This window comes from Tamandua tetradactyla, chromosome 3 (assembly GCF_023851605.1).
Source record: "Tamandua tetradactyla isolate mTamTet1 chromosome 3, mTamTet1.pri, whole genome shotgun sequence".
Taxonomy (NCBI): domain Eukaryota; kingdom Metazoa; phylum Chordata; class Mammalia; order Pilosa; family Myrmecophagidae; genus Tamandua; species Tamandua tetradactyla.
The window spans coordinates 113270081-113293067 of NC_135329.1; the positions used below are offsets into that span (position 1 = coordinate 113270081).

Consider the following 22987-nt stretch of genomic DNA (forward strand, 5'->3'; position numbering starts at 1 on the left):
CTGCGTCCCTTGATTCTGAACTCAATCAATGGTATTACAACCTATTTTCCCCCTTGTCCTAAAAAGAAATAGATTAGATATCTTAGATTCTTCTCTCGCATCACACATAACATCACTCACTAAGTCTCATGATCTCCATTTTCTTAACATCTTCTTAATCTGTTCCTTCCTTTCAACCTCCGATTGCCTTGATATGGGCTCCCATAGTCTCCGTGATGAGAACTGACTTTGTTCTGATTCCCAGGCAGTCCATCCTCCTCAACGCTGCCAAAGTTATACTGCTTCAGTACAAATGGGATTGTGTCATCCCCCTCCTAGAACCCTCCAAAGGTTCTTCTTTGCCTTCAGGAAAAAAACGTTCCACACTAATTATCCCGCATTTAAAAGGTAATTAAACATATGCCCTTACCTGGCCAGCTTCCTATCCTGACAAGCTGCTTTCTATGCCCCAGCTACATAAAATTTTCCAAATGCAGCTATTCCTTCAATGTGCTGCTCCTTCTCCTTGGAAAACCTTCTCTCCCCCATCCACCTGCATAGTTCACACTCATGCTTCTGTACGTAACACAAGAGTCACCATCTCCAAGGTATCATCTCTGACTTGTATCAACAGCTACCATCCCAGTCTCTTGAACCCCACCATGGGGTTCAAAAATAACTTCATTGCATAGGACTGTTAATCGGTTGTTTTTCTGTTTCCCCATCTAGAAGTGTGGGTCCTTAAGTCTAAAGATTTCATCTAGCTCAACTCTGTCCCTCAGGCTTTATGCACCATACCTGACATATGGTAGGGGTTCAAGTCATGATGGATGATTAATGGATGGATAGATAGATATTATCCATGATTTCTATGCAACTATTCATCCATATATCCATCCTTAGAGAATCAAATACTATAGACTGAAGATTCCTTGGCCTAATGGAAGACAGAAACTAAAGTCTCTTTAAATAGAATATGTAGTGGAATTACCTGAAAGGTAGGGAAACTATGTTAATAGTGAAAGAAAGGTATTTTGCAACGTGGACTAATATACATCATTGTCTATATCTCTTGTGGACATGCGCTGTTACTGATAATGGGAAATGGGATAGGACAGAAATAGAGCAGTGATTCTCAGGTCCAATACAGGTTTCAGACAAAATGCACTTTCTCATCCCTAAATAGGGAGAGACCAGTCTCTCAACAAATAGTGTTCAATTATTTCACACACAGAGGTATCAAACAAACTGAAGTAAACTTCGGTGATTTTGAGCCCTACCAATGTTATAAGGATAGAACAATCATCTTTCCAGTTTAAGAAAGTATACATATATATATTTTATAAACCTCCAGGCATCGTGCCTACTTCCCTGTAAGTTTGAGTGTAATTTTCTCCATTATCACCCTCTAGATCTCTTTCACCATCACCCCTTTCCAGGCATCTACCATCCGCTGAATAGCCATGTTTCTGATTATCTTTTCCCAAATGTATTAGCTTGCATTATTTAAGGCTGAATCTCATTTTATTATTTCCTGCTCGTATTTCTAAACTCCTTAAGTCCATTTGTATGATTTTTTTTGTCCCCACAGATGTCCACAGTTCCTCCCAATTTAGTATCATCAGCAAATTTAATTAATGCTCTGTTTACCTCTCCTTCTAATGAAACCAGTCCCTTGTTTCATTTCATCATACAATGTAAAAATGTATTGGCAATAAAACAGTCCAAAGAAATGTTCCTTCACTGTAGGAGGGGAAGTTAAGAATACAGCAAAGAACCATGTGGTGAAGAGTGGACAGTGCAGTGGGGTGGTAAGCTAGTTTACTATTGCCCTAAAGCAAAGCCTTTTTCACAGCAACCACATTTTGGCAAATTGCCCAGGTCTGTGCTGGTGTGTGTGCTTGCATATGTGTGTTTTAGTGTGCCCGTGTTCCCTGTCCTGGAAGGTAGCTATATTACCTTAACTGAGGACTTCGTAGTCAGGACATATTTGTTGATATATGTAAAGTTTGGTTAGAACCATAAATACAAATGCAAATGTAAGTTATTAATATTCCATTCATCATGATGCTAGAAACACAACGGACATGTATGGATGGAGATATAGATAGATAGCCTTCAATTCTATTCTGTGGGCATTTTTTTAAGATTCCCTATGGTTTAAATTTCTTCCTCAGTACTTAACTTGATAATATTTTAAATCCAAATAATCCATTGAGTTTCAATCAAATTCCTTAAAAATAGTAGATTTACGTAAGAAGGTAAAAGGATGCTTTCCAGTTATATAAAACAGAGAGACTTATGTAAAATAATATTTTAACCTCAAGAATTAGTAAGCTGGAAAATTGGGCTTGGGCACAGGAAAGGGTCTTATTTGTTAACTTTGAATGTAGGCAAGTTTATGTTCAAAGAATTACACCACTGACCTTTGAAAGTATAGTCATGCAGATGCAGTGATGATGTATGTTTAGGAACATAAATAAGGCATTTATTGAGCCCCCACTATGTGCCAGACATAATACTAGTGCTTTCCACAATGACTCAGTACTGTGCCTCCAAAGCCTACATTAATTACTACCTGATACGTACTGCATGGACAGCATTCCTAATTCCAGCAAAATCTCATAAATGTTTACCATGTTTCATATGGAGTCAATCACCAGAACGTGGATGGATTAGTATAAATCCATTGACCCCACTGGGGAAAAAAAATAACACTTTCAAGCTTATGCATTAAGTAGGACAGACAGATGACAGGTCAATAGCACCATTGTTATATACAGGAGACAATGCACATTCACGGTGTTGACATGAAGGCTGGTAGATATTTTACATATAGCACAAGGTCACCAAAGATATCACCACTGAAGGATGGTGTTAACAAAATAGTGACTGGAAATATTGCTAAGTACTCACAGCCGCACATTGTTTTTCTAGTGAGAAAAATCTGATGCATAATGCATTCTTATGAGAGAATTTTCTCAGATGCCAAGAATTTACAGGCATAACTTCCATAAGCTTTAATGGGAGTTTCCTGCCAGCACCTGTTATAGTATAGAGTTCTTACTTTTCACACATAATCCAAGATGGGCTTGGAACACTAACCTGGAAAAACGAATATAGTGAAATCTTCTTGTAATGTTTCCTCACGTATAATGTTCATCTTTTAATCCTTGGCCCCATATATGTATATCCATGTTTTCCATTCAAATTCTTTTCCCACCAGAAAGGCTTCTTTTCATAGACTTTTTATGGATGAGAGCAGATGAAAGTTTTTCTGACTGGATAAGCTAATGGAAAATACATGTAAGGGGGAAATTTGTTCGGGTAGAAGCTGAATTAATGCTAGAAATCATCTCTTCTTGACTGAACGGTTCTAGAGATAGATAGTAAACTCCTGAGGAGCTAGTAGAGACCATTAGAGACCTGTAGGCAAGAGGCAACAGCCAAGGCTCTACTACTAGAATCATAGGTCAAAATAAGGTAGTGAGCCAAGATTTCCCATATTTTTATATGCTAAAATAGAAGGGCTTTTATTCTTTAAAAGGATGCCGCATTTAAATCCCATGGGTAGATCATCTGGATAACATTTTGTTTTGAGGATAAAGAGTTAAGAGAAATCTGAGAGTTCCATATTTTAAAATTAAATTCCACAAATTCCCATTACCAAAAAAAAAAAAAAAAAGCCAAGTCTACAGAGGTTCTGTCTGACTACACTGGAGGAGATTGTGCAGATATAGTACTCATAACAACAGCCTCATCTTTGAAGGTGTTTGAAGTCTCCTCATATCTTCTGTTTCTAATACGTATGGCATATAAGCTTGGAACAAAAACTTTATATTTAGTTCATGTCCTGAATCCTTAACAGTCATTGTCCTGTTTGGCAGGAAAGAGGAGAAGGAGGATGGTTAGTCAAATAGTAAATCATGTGTTCCCTTTTTATATCAAGGTATTACAATTAATGCTGGCGAGTGAAAGGGTTAAAGTTGGAAGAAGTGTGAGACACTGAAATCATGGAAAGTTGATTATGAAGACATTAGTGAAATTTCTCACAGGAGTGAGGCATGAGTCCCAAACAAGGCCACCTCCACATATTTTGGGTACTTGTTTGAGCCCCTTTCTTTTTTTATGGCTCTTATGTTACTCCATGATGTGCCCTTGATACCCCTGGCTGAACCCCAAATTCCTCCTCTGACAAACCCGCCTCTGGAACACCATTTATACCTCAGCTTATAACTCTTTAGAGGATTACCTTGAGTACAGTTGTTTTTAATGATATCAATAATTTAGTAATTAATGGCTTTGTCTCCCATTAAATTGTTGTCAAGCATCAGGGAGGAGAGTTGTTTTGTGTTTTTGATAAGGCAAAGAAAGAAAAGAGTGAGCCAGCCAGCCAGGCACCTCTGAAAGAAGGCTGTGCTCCCCAGCTTAGAGCCTCCTCCTCCCTTGGGGATTTTTGCTTGCAGCACACTTTGCTCAAAACTTGCAATAAGCAGGGTCCTTTTTTTTCCTTTTTAATTCATTTCTGATTAATGAATTAATGGGAGAAATCCATTTCTTTCTGGGTATAAGAGCCCCTATTAAGGTTTGTTTGAAAACATTGAAGCAGCTTGAGAATTTAGGACCTCGTGAGTCTGCCATGGGGCAGGGCAATGTGGTTCTAGCTGAGCTTGATGGGTGTTAGGTTGAGTTCCTGGGGGAGACAGGCCACTAGAGAGATGAGGGGTGGTCAGTGCAGTGACTGGTCTACACAAAGGTAGCTCCACACACAGTGCTGACGCAAGAGAATGACCAGGTAGGAGAAGTTACCAAGACCAGGAGCTCTGCGTTCCTCCCCAGAAGGTGACAGGTCCTGGCTTTCATAGATCTCATGATTCCAAGCAAGGACCATGTTTCAACCTAGAGAGACAAACCCTATGTGGATTTATATCAGCTCAACATTTGAACCTTGGTTTAGAGCATTACATTTATTTTAAAGAAAGATAACTGCGTTAGGTGTTACTGAAGAAAACATTATGTTTTACATTTCTAAAAGACAGAAAGTTATTTTGATAATAAGAATGAATTGCATTTCAGAGTAAATTGTTAGTCAAACTGACAAAATGTGTCCCCCAAATATTTAAATACCAGAAGAACATCCTTTTCTCTGATTCTTGGTGTTTCTGGAAATAGCAGATAATCCAGGTAGGACAAACATTGGGATAATGGCACCCAACCTTTTGGATTGGATTGAATGCAATATGGTGCACCCAGTTCTCTTCATTTCCTCTCCGGTTCTTTACTGTACTTGGCCTCATTCCCTCCATCTCTTCTTAGCCTACAACCTACACACGTGAACTCTTGTATTTTCTCTTCTCTTAGCTGAAGTCTGGTCTCAGGAAAGGATCTAATAGACTAATTCATACTTAAGTGTACATGTTGACTGAGGTTTGATGTGAAAATCTCTTCATGGGGTTTAAAGACAGGGGAATATAATTCTAATTACTGAATGTTAGACATAAGCCAGCCTGTGTGGAAGGAATATTTTAAGACAGAATTTCCTTTCCAAACTTTTAAAAATGTATCATAAATATGAACTTCTATAATTAAGTCTTATCTTAGGTAGGAATGGCATAAAATCCAGGCCTTCAAATTGAAGGTCTCTCACTTCTATTTTCTGCAGCACTTCAAGAGCCAGCTATAATGATTGTGGGTTTTCTAATATTATTTTAAAAACTCAAACTCTCCTGGCCCTGGGGGAAAATCTGGGAAATTAGGACATTCTTTATGTAAATTTCATACAAAGGGAAACATCAGATGTTTTTTTTTTCACCACATATATGAGGCAGACACTCAATAAATATTATATAAATGTATATCAAGATATGGTTAATAGCTCTTCTTAGTTTAATGCACCTTCTTGCCATGACAACAGATCAGAACACACACACACATTTTAGTGAGTTTCAGTAAAGATTTAAGTGAAATAATCATCCAGAAGCTGGAAACCTGGTTTGTACTACACTAGAGCTAGATGAGTTTAGTAAGGGAGCAATTGGTATTAGAATGTCTTTTATGTTTCAGTCAAAAAGTAGTGTTTCAAGTACCCCCAGGCTGTGCACACTGCGCGGTTAAAAGCCCTCAAGTAGCCATGCATGAAACAGAGAAGCAGAATCTTTTGGTTTACTTCCTTACACTGTTAGGTGGGATAAAATGTAGCCCATCATATATATGGTGAAATCTCTGCTCAACCACTAACACAAACCTTTGTCTAATTCTTCCACCTACTGTATATATGATGATAGAAATTAAGAAAGCCTACCTCAATGTTGGCCCTCACACTTTATACATTTCATTTTTCAGTATTTCTAAATTTATAAATACCAACGACAGAAATTGTCCATGGTGAGCTGAGCTTCTAATTAGGGAAAATGTTCATGTCTTTTTAGCTTTATGCCAGAGACCTTGTATTTATATCTCCAAACCTGAATGCAATTTACCCAATAATAAGAAAGTTAGTAAAATATTTAAATGTCAAAATGTACCAGGAAGATTTTGAATAGATCTCAGGGGTTTTAAAGCATCATTCAGCCTAATTAGAGATTCAATATAGGGCTTTCAAGGACACTGAGTAGATTTATGACAGCTCCCAAATATTTTTGAAGGGAGGTCTAAAAGAACGTAAGCACGCAAGTATATACCATAACAAAGGAATATAACCTATGGCATAAAATGTTGGTAATAAAATAAATGTCATTGTTATTGCTTGTTCACAACATATACATACATATATGTATATATAAAATGTATTATATACATATGCACATTGTAAAATAGTTTGGAAGTACATAAAATAATTAAAAAGAGAATCATTTTTATAATCCAACCTTTTGGAGATAATCACTACTAACATTTCAGCACATAGCTTTTATATATGTCTTTATGTTTAACTATTTTGGGATATAATGCCAATTTGAATGTATTATAATGGTGTTTCCTTCTAAAAACTGCCACAGATCATATCTACTAGCCCACATGTGTTGCTCAGATGTGGTTTATGTTAGAAAATATTAGATTGTAGGTGCCATTGCATTAGTGCATGACTGTTTGTAGAATTCACTGTTAGTGTCTCAGAAAAATGCTATGTTTATCCTTCATGCAATAAAAGTTTCAAAAACAAAGAATTTTCCCCTAAGTGTGTTTTTAGAATGCCAGGAAGTGTGGTAAGATTTTCAAACTATTCTCAGGTGACTATGGCTCTAGAGCATCTGGGCCTGAGTACACCTTGTCCATTGCTGTGTCCCCAGGGCCTGGCATGTATCCACCTCACAGTCAAGTGCTTCATGAATAGGTGTTAAAGTGGATGGAGAGTTGGAGGTCACCAACTCAAGAGCTTTCCACCCATAATATGTTGTAATTTATCTGCCCTTCTATTTAACCACAATATAACACAAGTCTGTTGGTCCAACAGAGAAGAATTTGCAATGGTCCCAGCTTTGTGTTTAGGAGAAGAAATAATGCTACCCACGTGGTAATCTCTTCTGTAGTAAAAAAAAAACAAAAAACAAAACAAAAACCAGTATCTCATTTATGGTTCCTAAGAAAAAGAGGCTCAGCCTCACCCACTGTGAAATTCAGGAGCATTTTCTTATTTGACTAGGAAAGAGTCTAATGACACCAGAGGTTCTTGGAAGTTTAGGAGAGCGTCAAGAAGTTGTAAACCACCATCTTGTCTGTACTCTAAATAGGACTTTGCTGATGGCAGATGTGTTCAGATAGATGGTAGAACATTTTGCCTCTGAATCTGGAATTCTGCGTCACTGGGACAACAGCCGGGAAAAGACTCTCTCTCACCTGAATGTTTAGCTGAGGCAAACCATCAAAACTCTCCAGGAAGTGGCTAGCCAAAGGGTCTGGATTAGAGGCACCTCCCCAAAGAAGATCAAAAGTTATGCTCCACCAACACAGAGACACTGAGAAATGGTTGAATGTGTTCTAAATTAAACTGCCCTGGTGGTGAGCAGAGATCTGCCAAAATCTTTCAATTAATCACTTTTACCTTCAGGGCAGAGTTAGGCCTGAGAGTTTCAATAGGTTTTTATTGGAACAGGGTTATTTCAGATATTAAACTATGTTGCACAAAGTAAAAATAATGTTATTTTTAAGTTGCTACTCTTGTTAAATAAAAGTTGGCAAGCAATCTTCCGGGTCTGTATTGTGTCTGTGTATTTGTGTATGCGTGTGGCTTTTTCCTATGCCGTAAACCTCATTGATTTAAATAAGTGAATGGCAACGAATTAGGTGGTAATATATTCATATAATCGATTTCATTAATGATATGTTATGTAATAATAGAAGAAAGGTCTTAAGTGTCTAATTCTGTACAGCACAATTGAGATTTTTTTTCCTGCATCTTCAGCAGTAAGTTAATTAGAATCACCTGCATTTCCTTGGGTGGACACCAAATGGATTGCAAACAAAAACAGATTAAAATAGCTGCTGGAGCTCATGGCATACAGATGACAAGATTCACAGAAAGGACTACAAGGCACTGAAAATGTTCTCTTTTCAAACAATTTTAGAGGAAATTTAGCTCTTGCAAGTTCTCCATAAAAGCTGCTTATAAGTGTTTTGCTGAAAGGTTAGAATGGCTTTGTTTCTGATCCCTTGATGAGTGAGAGAAATGTTTAAGAAAGATCACTTTACAGAGAGATTCAGGCTGAAATGTGATGACTGTGATTCAAGCCAAGCCAAAAATTACAGTTCAGAATGAAAGGGAGGGACGTGGTTTGGGAATCCATTTTCCCACATTCCTGAATCTCAATCATCCCAGCCAATGTTTTTTAAAAAAAAAGGTCCAGTGGAAAACAATGAGGTCACTTTGTTTAGAAGTTTAAAAAAATAGGGGTGGAGGGATTGAAAAGAATGACTGCAAATATATGAGTTTCAGATCAATGTCCATTTCAAGTATGATGGGATGGTATCAAGGCTTTATATCACTATACTGACTTTATCAAAAAAGGAGACATTTTTCTGTGTATTCTTCTTGCTTCTTGGTAAGCCTCTTTCACATGCCTCTAACCTATGAAATGGTTTTGTTTCTCCAATTTTAAAAAGGGAAAAGGTGAACCTGGGCACAGCCTACAGATTCCTCCTGCCCAGACTTCCAAACTTTTTTTAAGAATGGAATCTCCAAGAAGATGGTTTTCTCTCACTAAACCCACTGTGGCCATCCCTCTCCTTTGTGGACCTCAGGTTTTGCTGGTATATTTGCTTTCAATTCTACCAGATGAGGATGACAGACCAAATTAGACTGTTTATTCTTCTAATTTCTATTTGGTTTTAGTAAGTACACTGAGCAAGCCACCAAAACAATGATTTATTTACATCAGCATGATTACAGCATAACATAACAATGGAGCTCAAACATAAAAGAAACTCAGAGAATCATATGAGATGAACCAAAAAGAGCCTCTAGATTCAATATCTTCCAGATATGTGAAGTTTTACTTTAAGACAAGAGCTCTCACTTAATGATAACCAGAACACATTAGCAATATTGGGTCTCAGGATTGAAGTCTCTTTCAACATTGTGAAACACGTAAGAGAATGTATAAAGGGCTATTTTCAGGTACCTCGTTTCCCACTCTCCAGAAAATATTTCAGTTGCTGATCTCTGGACCTAAATGGCCAAGTCTACTAAATTCGTTATTAGAGCAATTTCACAGGTAAGCTCAAGGTCTCTCTGAGATTATTGGCATCTTGAACTATTTCCAGACTGATCCTAAGACTGGTATAATTCTTTAATTCATACTTACGGCTAGCATTCTGCAGACTTCAAATAGTCAGACCTCAAGTCTTAGCTGATTTAGGCAGAAATATGTAAGAATTGTATAAGAAATGAAAGTTACACTTAGGACACCATCCTTTTCAGTATCACTCTGTTTCACCCAGGTTTTAAGAGGGTATACAAACAGCTTCAATTTATAACACTTTAGCCATGTTGGGATGTTTTTCCCTTTTCTTTTCCTGGACCCATCTATCAATTAGTAATCTCTAAGTTAAAAGACACAATTCTAAAGACAGTTGCCCACTAGCAAATCTGAGCGGAATGTGATTTGATTTAAATGTATGGAGGTCACATGTAAAAGCAAACCTGACATAAACAGAATCATAGCAAATGGAAATCAGGAACGAGTCCTCTATGCTGGTGTGAGTTTTCACAGAACTCTTTATAGACTATATACACTTCTATAAACGTTTCTGGACTGTAACAGTATGGGTAAGTCTCTGCAATTATGAGAAATTTTGTGAAATCTTGTAGTAAGAACTAAGTATAAATATAAGGAGAATTCTAATAATGAGGAGTGACTGTGGTTTATTATTGAATGCACATTGAGTAGGGATGGCTTTTGTTTTCCTGGTAAAACGTTTAAAGAATTCAGTGTGATTCTCCTCCACTTATTAAAGTATCAACTATCGTACTTAAAAAGTACTGGAGAGGTGGGAAACTAGGAAAGTCATGCAACAAATAATTTTCCAAGATTTTTTAAAACCCTGTAACTCTGTATGAGAGTACCTAATAATAGTAAAAGGCAAGAGAGCAAGTCCCTCACACCCACCCACCCACCCACACACACACACACACACACACACACACACACTCCACATGAACAGTTATGGTAGATCTTTTCAAGTCGCAAGTGCTATAATGCAGAACCTCTAAGAATAGGAATCATCTAACATTCAGAATATTTTGTCCTTGTAATTTTCAGCTGGTAACAAAATCAGTAGCTTTCTTCCCAGGTGCCCAATTAGGACAAAGCTGTTTAGGACATCAGGACTGAGCAGAATAGCAAATATGGCCTAAATACATAAATATGTGTTTTGGGCGAGAACCCTTAACAATTGTATTTCCTCGGATAACAGCGTGAATCCCTTGCAGAGGTGGCAGGATGCATTTGATAATGATCCTAACTGCCCAATTGTTCAATGTGAAGTCATTAAAGAGAAACAAGCATCCTTCCTTTTGATTCAAGACTCTGAGTTTAACACTACATTTTCCTTAGTCCCATGTGTTGTTTTCTTTATTGTGCACTCTTTCAGCTTTGGGGATTTAATTTAAATCTGGAATTGTTCCCTTTCTAGAACACTGGCTGTTGGAACCATATAAAATAATGGTTTATTTATTAGCATTACAGGTTCTAAGTCAGTTTTCTCAGGAGAAAAAATTTTAAGCACATGTCTTTTAATAATCCTTTTTCAGTCTAACTAAAAAATCAGTAATAAACATATATCTTTTCTATATCTTCGGTTGACAAAATTCTTCCTTTCCATGTGGATGTCTTCCTTAAAGCTGGTAGAAGAAAAACTCACCTCCTTCAGAAAGGAGTAGTCAAAAATAAACGAATGAAATGTATATAAGGATCTTAACAGCCAAACCAAGCAAAGGAGATAAGGAAAAATTGCAGAGAAACACTTTGTTGAGACATTAAAAGAAAAAAAAACCTTAATGCAACAATTACCTCTATAAAATAAGAATTCATAGTAGAGAAACAAGGAAGATAGGACAACATATCATGAGATGAAAAATGAGCTCAAGGAAAGAAATGGGAGAGAAAAATAAAACAGTCTCAGTAATAAAGGTAACATTGGAAAAACTTAAATGAAAATAGAAACAGCTTTATACACAGAAACAGAGAATAGTAAAAGAAAAAATCAGAGGAAATGAAGGGTATACTGAAATTGGACACTGTGTTAACATAGTCTCCCAGTGTTAGATTTGGAGCCACATGATAAGTATTTTCGATTTTCATAATTTAATCCCTAGTAATTTATTCTATATAAAAATTATTATATATAGCACTATCTACAAAATCAAATGAAACTTCTGTTTTCAACATTAAGAAGCCTGTCTTTATGAAAAACAATGCAGGCCTCCCATTCAAGTGCACAGACTGAGAAGACATGTCTGATTCTCCTTTTTCAAACAATCCCAATGAAATAATAGAAAAGATATGTTTAAAAAGAAAAAAAACCCACCATGGTGCTTGAAAACAGCAAAGGTGCCATCAGCAAACAGAAATAGAAATTCCAGTAAGACCGAAAGCAGATGGGCTTAAACAAATGGAAAAACTAAGGCAGAAGAGACACTATTCCCAGACACCATAATTAGGTACAATTTTTTCCAGAGATGTCCAAGAGAATATTCAAACTTGGAGACAACAAGCAAAAAGAGCAAAATTTAGCAAGGGGGCAATAAATAAAATAATTCACTAACTAGTAGATCTATCAGCAGAGAGAACTGGCATCTTCTCCTTTTATCCTACACAGACAAAGCACCTGCAGCAGCTGCTTGAGTTGGAAGAACAAGTTCTATAAGGAAAGATAAGAGGATCCTAGTATCTGAGAAGGAAGCCAATGGATAAAAAGTTGCTTACGTACAAAGCACCAAAAATCAAGTTGATATCAGATGTAGTCGCAGGGATGTGAGAAAACAGTGGAGCAATATTTTCAGAATTAGAAGAGTAAAAGATTTTGAAAATGAAATGATTCAAATTATCAATCGATTATGATGTCATCCATGAAACAAGAAAATGAATCAATCACATTGTTTTAGGAAAAATAATTTCTTAAAAAGTTGCTTCACATGAAAGAAAAATAAATCCAAGAGACAAAAAAAAACAGAAGTCAAGAGAAGAGTAACAGTAGACTCTTCTTAGGACTTAGGACTGCTGAAACAGCAATGTCTAATATGGTAGTCACAAGCCACGTGTGGCTATTTTAATTATTTAAAATTAAATAAAATTTAAAAGTCAGCTCCATACTTGCCTCAGTCACATTTAAAGTGTTCAGTCACCCAACATCTATGGCCAGTTTTGGACAACAAAAATATTGAATATTTCTATCATCGTCAAAAGGTCTTCAGGGCAGCCCCAATTTAGAGGAAATAAAGCAACTGGAAAGAAAGAAGAGGTCAAAGAGAATGATCTAAAGTCATTAGATCTTGACTTTAGAAAGCTCTCCATGTACTCAAAATTTTAATGATGGAACTAATCACATTCCATTTTTTAGTCATGACTAATGTTCACCCATAGGTAAGTCCCAATTTTAAAGAACAAAATAAAATGTTACAAATTTTGAAGATATGAAGAATAACATAAAGAATAAAATTGGGAAGTGGTGAGGGAGGGAGGAAGAGACAGAAGAGTCAGTGCACTAATTTCCTTATTTATAGCACATAAGAAATAGAAATGTAACTAATTATAACAAAGACAAAAAGAATATACAGATGAGTCCTAATGCACTAACTTCCTTATCTCTCCTCATGCAAAGTCACTAATATTTAAATTTAATTAATAAGAAGAAATATGGCACAATAAGATAGAATGAGTTACAACCAAAAAAAAAATGACTATCTTTGGAAAGCAAAATGGACAAATACTAGTTTTCATCACATGCTTTTCTATGTGGTTTTAATTTTTGTTTTTACCATGGAACTGTATTACCTCTATAGTAAACAAAATCCATTTAAAGTGGTTCTTATAAAGTCATTTGGTAATCATATAAAGTCATTTTGTTTGACAAGCAGAATATGCCAACTAGGGCCACGGTGGCTCAGCAGGCAAGAATGCTCGCCTGCAATGCCAGAGGACCCAGGTTCAATTCCCAGTACCTGCCCATGTAAAAAAAAATAAATATATAAATTAAAAAAAGAATATGCCAACTACTTCCTCAGGTGATTTTTCTCGAAGGATGGGCATCTCCCAAGAAATTATCAATAATTAATAAATCAGGCACATAGATACAACATAAATACCAGGCATTGAGATGGTATAAAGATTAACTTTTAAAAGTTTCAAGTTTAATCCTGTACTCTCAGTCATTGGATTTAAAGTGTGTGAACAGATAAGTTGGCAACAGAAGTTTGGAAATACTCACTTCATTTAGAAGAGGAAGAATAGGTCTGAATGGTACAAAAACCTCTCTTTATATTTGGCTCTGACTGAACCCAAGCCGAACCTTCTGAAGCACCAAAAAAAAAATGGACAGCAGACTCTGGGGGCAGTCTGGGTGTTCCCTTGCTCAATGATTCTTGCCAGGGGGAGAAGCCAGAAGTCCAGAGTATTTCGAGAGTATTGCGAGAATGTCTCTCGTTGTGGCAGCTCTGGCCTCCTAAGAATTAGGAAGCACCATAAATCTCAGGAGAAGGACCATGTTTTTTGCAAAATCCTCAACCCACATTTGCAGACTCCAGAGGTTCGGTTGCATTTTGTTATATGTCAGAAAAACAAGCAAGCTTTGGGGCACACCTCTCAAATAGGCACAAAGTCCACATCCTTTGTGGTTTGTCCATCATGTGGGCTACCAAGAATGCTACCTAATCCACAGTTTGGAACTATTTTTAACAGCCTCATCTGTATTGTTAAACACTTCCCATACTTTGGCAGATAAGCCAGTTAACTCTGCACACAAGGCTGGTCTCTTAGGTTTCTTTTTGGAAAGTGTCTAAGATTATGGTGGGAATTATTTATGACAGTTGCATTCTTTCCACTGGGTTTAGACCACCATTTGGTCTAATAACTCCTAATTGAATGTCTATCCTATTCTAAGCTTCTTCAGAAGAAAGGGTATTTGGGAGGAGGGGGAGACTTAAAAATCCCCTGCAACAACATCCAGCGATTTCTGTTAATGATAAACATGATTTTGCAAATGTCAGAACATCAGCTGATGAATGAATAAATGACATTTCAGTGAATGTAGATTTCTTCAGAGAATTATTCTTTAGTGGTGTTAATGCCACCTTGATAAAAAAATAAAATAAAAGAAGATGACTTTGTCTCATCATGTTCTCAAAGTATTTTTAGCCTAATGGACAAAATTCCTGCGGTATTCAGTCATGTTTTTTCTTGAAAGAGGTAACTCTCAAAGCGATCTTCCCCCCAAACTTCACGGAAGAACAACGTGGGTACCCTAAAGACATTGTTCATTTAAAAATCACACAAGGTCTAATTATGTTTTCAAAATAAGTAGTTTCCAATCCAACAAGGATAATGTGGTCATGAAAAGGATGTCCAAATCCACCAATTTACATCGGTTTGGCATAACTTTCAAAGTTCTTGGAGCAAAACGAGGGTGGCACGTGAATAATTGTAATTTGGGTAATATTCCCAGTGCTTTTGGTTTGCCGGTCTCTGTGCCATCCAAGGAAAGGCTAATCAACCTCCAGACTCTACCTATATAATTTATAACTGCTAAAAGTCACTGATATGTTCCAGATTATTTTGCAAGATGTAATGCTCTCTTTTTTAATATGTACTTTGTCATTTCCACTTTATTTATATAATTTAAAAAGTATGACAGTGGTGAGCATGAACCATTCAAAGCGTGAGCCTCTACTGTCAAAGATTGTTATCACCCACAAGATATATGGTGTTGATATCTCTGAATCTAAAGGGCTTGGATGCTGTGTCAAGCTAGATTCAAGTTGCATCTAATATGTTTTGCTTTACTCTGTCTTACTTTCTGGTTTCCATCTTAAGCCACAAGGCAGTTTCTTTTCTGTGTCTCAGTTCTAGAAACATGGTAGTGGTACAAGTCTGAGTTACCCCCTGTGTCTAACCATCACCAGCCCTCCCTCCTTTTACCCCAAAAGAAAGTTGGATTATTAATTTAGGGTGAGGCTGCTTTGAACAGTAGAGTACGTTCTGATTGTTCATATGCAATATATCCAACTTATATTGTGCTTTCAAATGTTTTGATTACTGAACTTTTAAAACTTACTTTCTGCTCATTTATTATCCCAAAAGAAAAGTTTGAGATACTAAGGAATTTCAGTAGTTGAAATTCAGTTTACAACTATAGACAACAATGCATTTCAATAGCATAAAAAATAATATTAGAAAAGGAAGGGTCCCAGCTTCAAAATAGAAGGTTGCTTGATTTTCTACCTCATATAAAGGCATGTGTATATTAAGGGGAGGATTAAGAATATTCTTGTATTTGCAATAAAAACTTTGTTGGAATTTAAATCATTATGCATGTTATGGACCTCTGATGGACCTATGATAATGGTCCAACTTGTTAGCAAAACAAATCATTTAAAAAAAATTATTTTTAAAAAGGGAACATAGAATAAAAATTTTCTCATTTTTATTTGTAATAGATGTTAACTGACATTTTGACTTTAATCATTTTTAAAAACAGAACTAATTTTACTGATTCTTGAATAAATATATTAAGAGTTATCATTTGGGGAACATAGGCCCACATCTTCCATTGATGTTTCTATTGTCCAAAATACTCTTCTTCTCTGAATTCCTTCAGAGCAACTAATAACCCATAGAAGAACAAAATCGTTTGGTCATACTGTAGTTATATGCCGACTTGTTTGTTTGTGGTGGCAAATAAGATGGCATTATTCATCACTCATGATTCCTAACGACCCTTGACTACTTTCAAATCCAAAACCGTCCCCCAGAGCCCCAACTTTTCTATTATGGACATTATTCTATTCACGGCTCTAAGCCCCTGAAAGTGATTTTAAGAGCATCATTCCAAAATATTTTCCTTAGCTGCCATGTAATGAGAAAATTTTAATATACTCCCAAGATGGAAAACTTTGAAAACAGACTTGAATGTATACATTTTAATATGTTTTTGAAAGTTGTCACATTATCTAAATTTCCATAGCTTAAAGCTAAGTACCAAGAATTCTCATGACTGAGTAAGAAATAAAATTGTTAATAAATTATTAACAAAATAACCTGTTAAGTTTCTAGGTATATGTGCATAAACTGAAGACCACTTGGACCAATACTAAAACTAAGAATCAAATATTAGAAAAATTCTTAGTTAGGATGATCACGCATATGTGCTGAAACTGCACATAATACTTGGAATGCCTTTAGATTAATCGTGCTCTTTCATGCAAGTGGAAGAAAGAATGCATTTGGTTTTTATAAATGTGTGTGCTTTAGACACTTTGCCCACTTGCTAATAGGAGTCCATCCTCACCCAATTCCTCACAAACTCATAGTTTTCAGGGAGGAGCGGAGTCTCAGTGATTTATTATTAGATTATTCTAGTACTATAAAACACATCAATTAATACATTGGCTAGTATCTATTTCATGTTTACTGATATTATCCCAAGTTGTTCTGTGGTTTATTACATGGAAGAGTAAAAACAATAGTGAATGATTGTTTTGAATCATACCATTAATACCAGTGTTACAAGATATCTTGCCCCAACCCATTGATGGAATTTATTGCACCATGGCAGAAATGTCCCTATTATAAAGTATGTGAACATATGGATATGGTGATGCAATAAAGGAGCGCATTTCATGTCAGGAAAGAACTCTGTCAAGTCTTTATTCTGTTACACTATAGCAATAATTTCTGCGAGTTTGTTTAATATTTACTATTGGGAATCAACGTGATTAAACATGGTGCCGTACTACCTCCCAGAGAAGCTACTGAGGTAGTGATCTCTGCATGAGCTGACAATTCACCCTGGTCCCTCCAAGGGCCCAGAAGCATCAATGAATGAACATTCGTGGCATTAAAATTATGTCGCCGGTATTTATTAGGGACCATAGTCATATTTGAATAGATGTTTCTCTTTTCATTTCCTTATTTCTTCAACTCCTTGATAACTTATTCATGCAAATAATTATACAACATAAATAGTTGTATGGGAAAACAAGTGCTTAGTGATCCAAAGTGGGATCCACTGCCAGGAATAGCATATTGTTTTGAATTGTAAGTGATCAGTTCTAAAATAATCTGAAACTTCTCTCATCATTTTGTCATCATTCAGATTTAAGTTATCAACCTAGTTCCACATGGGGACAAGAATTCTCACTCCATAGTTCCAAACAATTTGATCAATACATGTGCTATAGTAGGCATAGGAAAGAGAGAAAAGGCGAGAAGGGAAGGCAAAAGAGGACAGGAGAAAATAAGTGGAAGAAGGATGGAAGGGAGAGAAGAAAAAGAGGAAGAAGTGAAGGGAGCGGGAGGGAGGAAAGGAAATAGGGAGAAGGGAAAGGAAGGAAGGACTTCACAAACCCCTTGGATTTCTTTAGGTTTTCAAAAAATGACCATAGCTTCTTTTATTTTCCCCAGTTTAAATCCTAGCTTTTCCTTCAGAATAAATATTAAATACGCTGGGTAACACCATCCTACCTACTCTCCTTTTGTGGTTCGACTGGTCTTAAATTTTTTGATGATTGATGTTCACTGACCTTCATGATTTGTTTACTAGGATTAAAATTTTTAAACGATTTGAGAACAGAGAATCTTGTTTGTTTTCTCTGTGGGTAAGAGATATTTGATGGTGATTTACTACTCTCTTCCTCCTCAAATTCATTAAGTTTCTTTTTTTCTTTTACCATCTCAATTCTTATATGAGCTAACATAAAGCATGTCCGTTTGTTTTCAGGTCTAGATGTTGATGGAATATATCGAGTCAGTGGCAACCTGGCAACAATACAGAAGTTAAGATTTATCGTCAACCAAGGTAAGTGACTTCTTCACTTCAGTCATTTTTTCTCAGTAGTTTCATATTTACCAATATTTCAGACTCTGCTGTATATTCTATGAATATATAATGATAAAAGCTTTGGAAAAGGAAGAGAAAGTTGACAAAACTAAAATATTATCCCCGCAGAAGTAAAATTTAACGTTTACCTGGAGACAAATGGACTAGAGAGAAGGACCAAAAAACAGGTTATGTGAAATGAATATAGAGTAGAACATAGAAAACTAAAAACAGGCAGATGAATAATAAAATAATGAAAGAAGGAAAAATAACCTAGTTCTGAACGATGTTACTGGCTTATCATAGGCACTTTATATTTGTTAGTGAATGAATGATATTCGTTAGTGAATGAATGAATCAGTGGTCGATAGAAAATGTAAGAGTCATAGTGATAGACAAAAAAATATATAATAGGTAAAGAAAGGAATTAAAATGAGGAAGTGTTGAAGAAAAACAAGACTAAAGCATCTGAAAGTGAAGCTATAGATAGCTTATCAGTTTTAGAATCAGATAAACAGGGTAGAACCTGAACTCTTATCTCCTTGTGTCTTTAGCATCTTAGTTAGCCTCTCTATACCACTGTTCTTCATCAGTAAAATGCCTTGAAAACATTTGTAAAACTTAAATGAGTTATCATATGAAGCATTCCCCCCATATCATGACAGATTCATGATAGTTGTTCAATACATGTTGTTCTTCCTTTGCTTAAAAACAGTCAGTGATGTCTCATTGTCCTTAGGAGAATTCACACAAAGTTTTCACGAGCTGCTCTCTCACCTAACTTCTAGCTATCTTCCTAGCCTCTGAATTTCCCTCACAATACTTTCCTCTACAGGACTTCCATATTTACATACTACTATGTTTCTTAATGTGTTTACACTCTTTCCCCTTTACTTCGAATGCCCTCCTGTTTTGTCCATCCCACATCACATATACAGGCTTCTTTGCCTAGTAGATTTCTGTTCATTTTCCAAAGCTCAAATTATAAGTATTTTTCCTCCAAGAAGCCCACTGTTCTCCTCCAGGCAGAAATTCCTTTTCTGTGTTCCCATTACGTTGGGTAGTTAAATCTACCAGGCAGAGATATAGTACTAACTTTCATGTAACTTCCAAAATTCCATCTATTGTAAGACCCATAAATTTAATGCTGTCTTCTGGAGAGAATATAATTGAATGTGTTCATTTAATTGTTTTATTTATATGGTATATAGTGGGGTCACATTTTATTATTTTTCCATGTGCGTATCCAGTTTTGCAGCACCATTTGTTGAATTTTTGGTTGTTTTTGTTGTGGTGGTGGTGGTGGTTGTTTGTTTGTTTTGCTTGCTTGTTTGTTTTCTGGGAAGTGCGTGGACTGGGAACCAAACCCAGTTCTCCTGCATGGCAGGCGAGAATTCTACCGCTGAACTACCCTTGCACCCCAGATTATTTAATTTTAATTTGAAATTTGAAAGCTTTCAAATAACAAAATAGGACACTGGTTGAGACATCAGTCTCCTTCACAAGACTTTTAAACAACTAAAAAGCTAGGATAGTGAATCAACTATATATCTTAGCAATAGCAATAGCCCTGGGTCCTTCCTACAGGGAGTTTTCCAATAATATTTGTTGAATAATGTATGTGTGTGTGCTGTAGGTGGAAGAAGTGTTAATACTGGAAGGCATCAAAATCTCCAGCAGTTCAACTTGGGTTGAGCCGCCCTTTTATGTCATGACTGCAGAACTTCCAGCCAGTGCCACATAGTTCTTATTTCTGAGAATCTCTAGAACTCAGAATTTCTATAGCCCTGCTTGCTCACTAATCCATGCCTTTGTGTTTTACAATTACTCTCCTTCCCAGGCCAAACAGAGAACTAAACTCTACTCATTTTTTTTATATTAGTCCCATTTGACTGAAACAGAGTCCCCTTTCTGTGAGAAAAATTTGGATAGAAGAGCCCCAGACTCATTTTCATTCCTGTTTATAACCAGCTGAAATCATTCTTGTAATATGTTTTGTGCAGAAACCATATCCTGATTGGGATTCTAGACAGCTGGGCAACACATTTCTTCTACAAAAAAGAAATCTCAAAACAGAAGCCATGCTAGAAACAAACACTAGTTGCATTTCCTGCCTTGAAAAAAGAAATTATGCTCAGCAGTTTGAAAAGGAAAAAAAAAAAAAAAAAACTGCAATGAAAATATGAAATCTGTCCATCTCGTCTTTTGCAATCCAAACGTCAGCATTCTCTGAGGCTATATAACTGCTCATGTTTCCATGAAAGTTGACAATATAAAGCTGGACAGAGGCCTAAATTGGTATCTAGTAGCACAGAATTGTCAGTCAACTGTCTCCTGGTTTATAGCACTGTCAGAATGGAGCATAATACAAATTATGCTGTGTTAAGACCTTTGTTATTAGAGACATTGTTCAGGTTGTTTTGTGGAGACTTTTAGTTAAATATAAAGAAAGGTATTTACCAGCCCCTCTCAAATTTTGCTGATCAGACTATCTTTTGAACGACTTTTCTGGCCTGGATCTGTACGCTTACTGTTAATGCTCAGCCATCCCCTCTATCTACACTTCAGTCCCAGTCAGGAGAGCTGACCCAGAGGAGAATCAGTGCTATACAAAGAGGCTGAATGCGGCCTCACCAGTGTGTGTGTGTGTGTGTGTGTGTGTGTGTGTAATAAGATAAAGTGGTATTGCACGAGATAATTTCTTGAGACGCATAAAATGAGACGCATCCATAACTGCATTCTAAAATGGAGCATAAATGATTTTGGAGTTCCTTCTTTGCATTAACACCTAGCATCTCCCCATTACTCACCTTGCTCAATGTTTCTTTCTTAAAAGATCCTACATATACATTTGCAACACATATAAGCCATACCTATTATTAGGCTGGACAAGTGAAAATTGATTTGGAAAGTTTAAAAAATATATATTTTTATTGAGAAATCTTCACACACATATAGTTCATACATAGTGTACAATCAGTGGCTCACAATATCATCACATAGTTGTGTATTCATCATCATGATCATTTTTAGAAAATTTGCATCACTCCAGAAAAAAAGAAAAAGAAAAAGAAAAAACTCATAAATCTCATACCCCTTACCCCTCCCCCTCATTGACCACTAGTATTTCAAGCTACACAATTTATTTTACCCCTTACCCACCCACCCCCATTATTTATTGGGGATTTTTAAGAAAAGTTCAACTGCAGTTTATGTGTTCCACTAACTTTCATGACTGCTGTAATCTTCAGCAGTTCTAAATATATCAGTTGAATGATTCAATTTGTTTTGGTTTTCTGTTTGGTTCACTGAATCGGTAGGTATTAGATGCCCTTATTATCCTTCCAGTTTAGATGACATAGAGGTTGAATTCGAAGTGATCACTTTTTCAAAGCATCTCATAATATATAGTAATGATGATTATAAGAATAATTATTATGAAAGTAGCTAACATGTTTTCATTCTTTATCATATGCCAGTCCTTTACAGATATCATTTAATTAAATTCTTTCTACTAGCCATAAACTAGTTTCTATTACTATTCCTGCCTTAAAGATGAGGAAACTGAGAAGTGCAGAGGTTAAATAATGTCACAAGGTCAGACGGAAAGTGCATGGGGCAGCTGGGACTCAATCTGCTGTCTCTGACTCAGAGCCTACGCTGCAAACTATGGCCAAGATTCTGCATTCCCCATTCATTAATTGTTGATTACCTCCTTATAAAAGTGGAGACCAGTCTTTTCATGCTGCACACACTTGTTCCTAACTTCCTGTTTACACTCTGCTTCTCAATGCTGGTAAGTGAGAAACACTGCCGTAGGAGTTTGGCTAAAGAAGAGATGCCTGAGGATTGCCAGACATCACAGTTATGAAGAAGCCTGGCACTGCCGTTCTCTGTAGGACTTAACATATTTATGTTTGGACCAAGAGACTACTTTTACACAATATACTGTTGCAGCCTTTGGGAAAGACGTTTAGGCTTCCCTATTGACTGGCCTGTCCGTGTATTAGTGAGCCGTGCATTGCCCTGTTTGTTGAATTTGGTGACAGCTTTCAGTGATATTTTGCTGATGCAAGTCTTCTACTCCATGAGAGCATCCCCCAAAGAAAACTGGTCCATGACCCTAGATGTCAACCTGTCATCAGCCTGTGGCTCTGTGCTGATTCTTCAGAATGATCTGTGACCTCCTGATGGTTTTCTTATGTGGGTGGGTATACTCTTGCAAAGGACAAATGTCAGCATGGAGTATACTGGATGACTATCTTAAGAACTTTTGACGGGAGGTCTTCAAAATCTCACTGGATTGAATCCCATCTTCTCTCCATATCAACATTTGTGTTTGAGCTTCCCATCTGGGGGCATTTCTCAAACTCCACTTCAGTTCAGATTCTCTTTCATGTTACTTAATCATCCACTTTCACCTATCAGAAAAGAGACAGGAAAGATCAGCATTCTTTTTGGAAAATACCAGCTATGCAGGTTC

General features: G+C 36.5%; 1 protein-coding gene across 2 annotated transcripts in view; it reads left to right on the plus strand.

The window, feature by feature from the left end:
• The window catches only part of ARHGAP15 (Rho GTPase activating protein 15), a 612447-nt gene that overhangs the window by 397516 nt on the left and 191944 nt on the right, over positions 1 to 22987 (plus strand). For both annotated transcript variants that reach the window (XM_077153695.1, XM_077153696.1), the window contains one exon: positions 18406 to 18483. In XM_077153695.1, coding sequence (XP_077009810.1) covers positions 18406 to 18483 — 78 coding nt within the window. The remainder of the gene's footprint in view (positions 1 to 18405; positions 18484 to 22987) is intronic.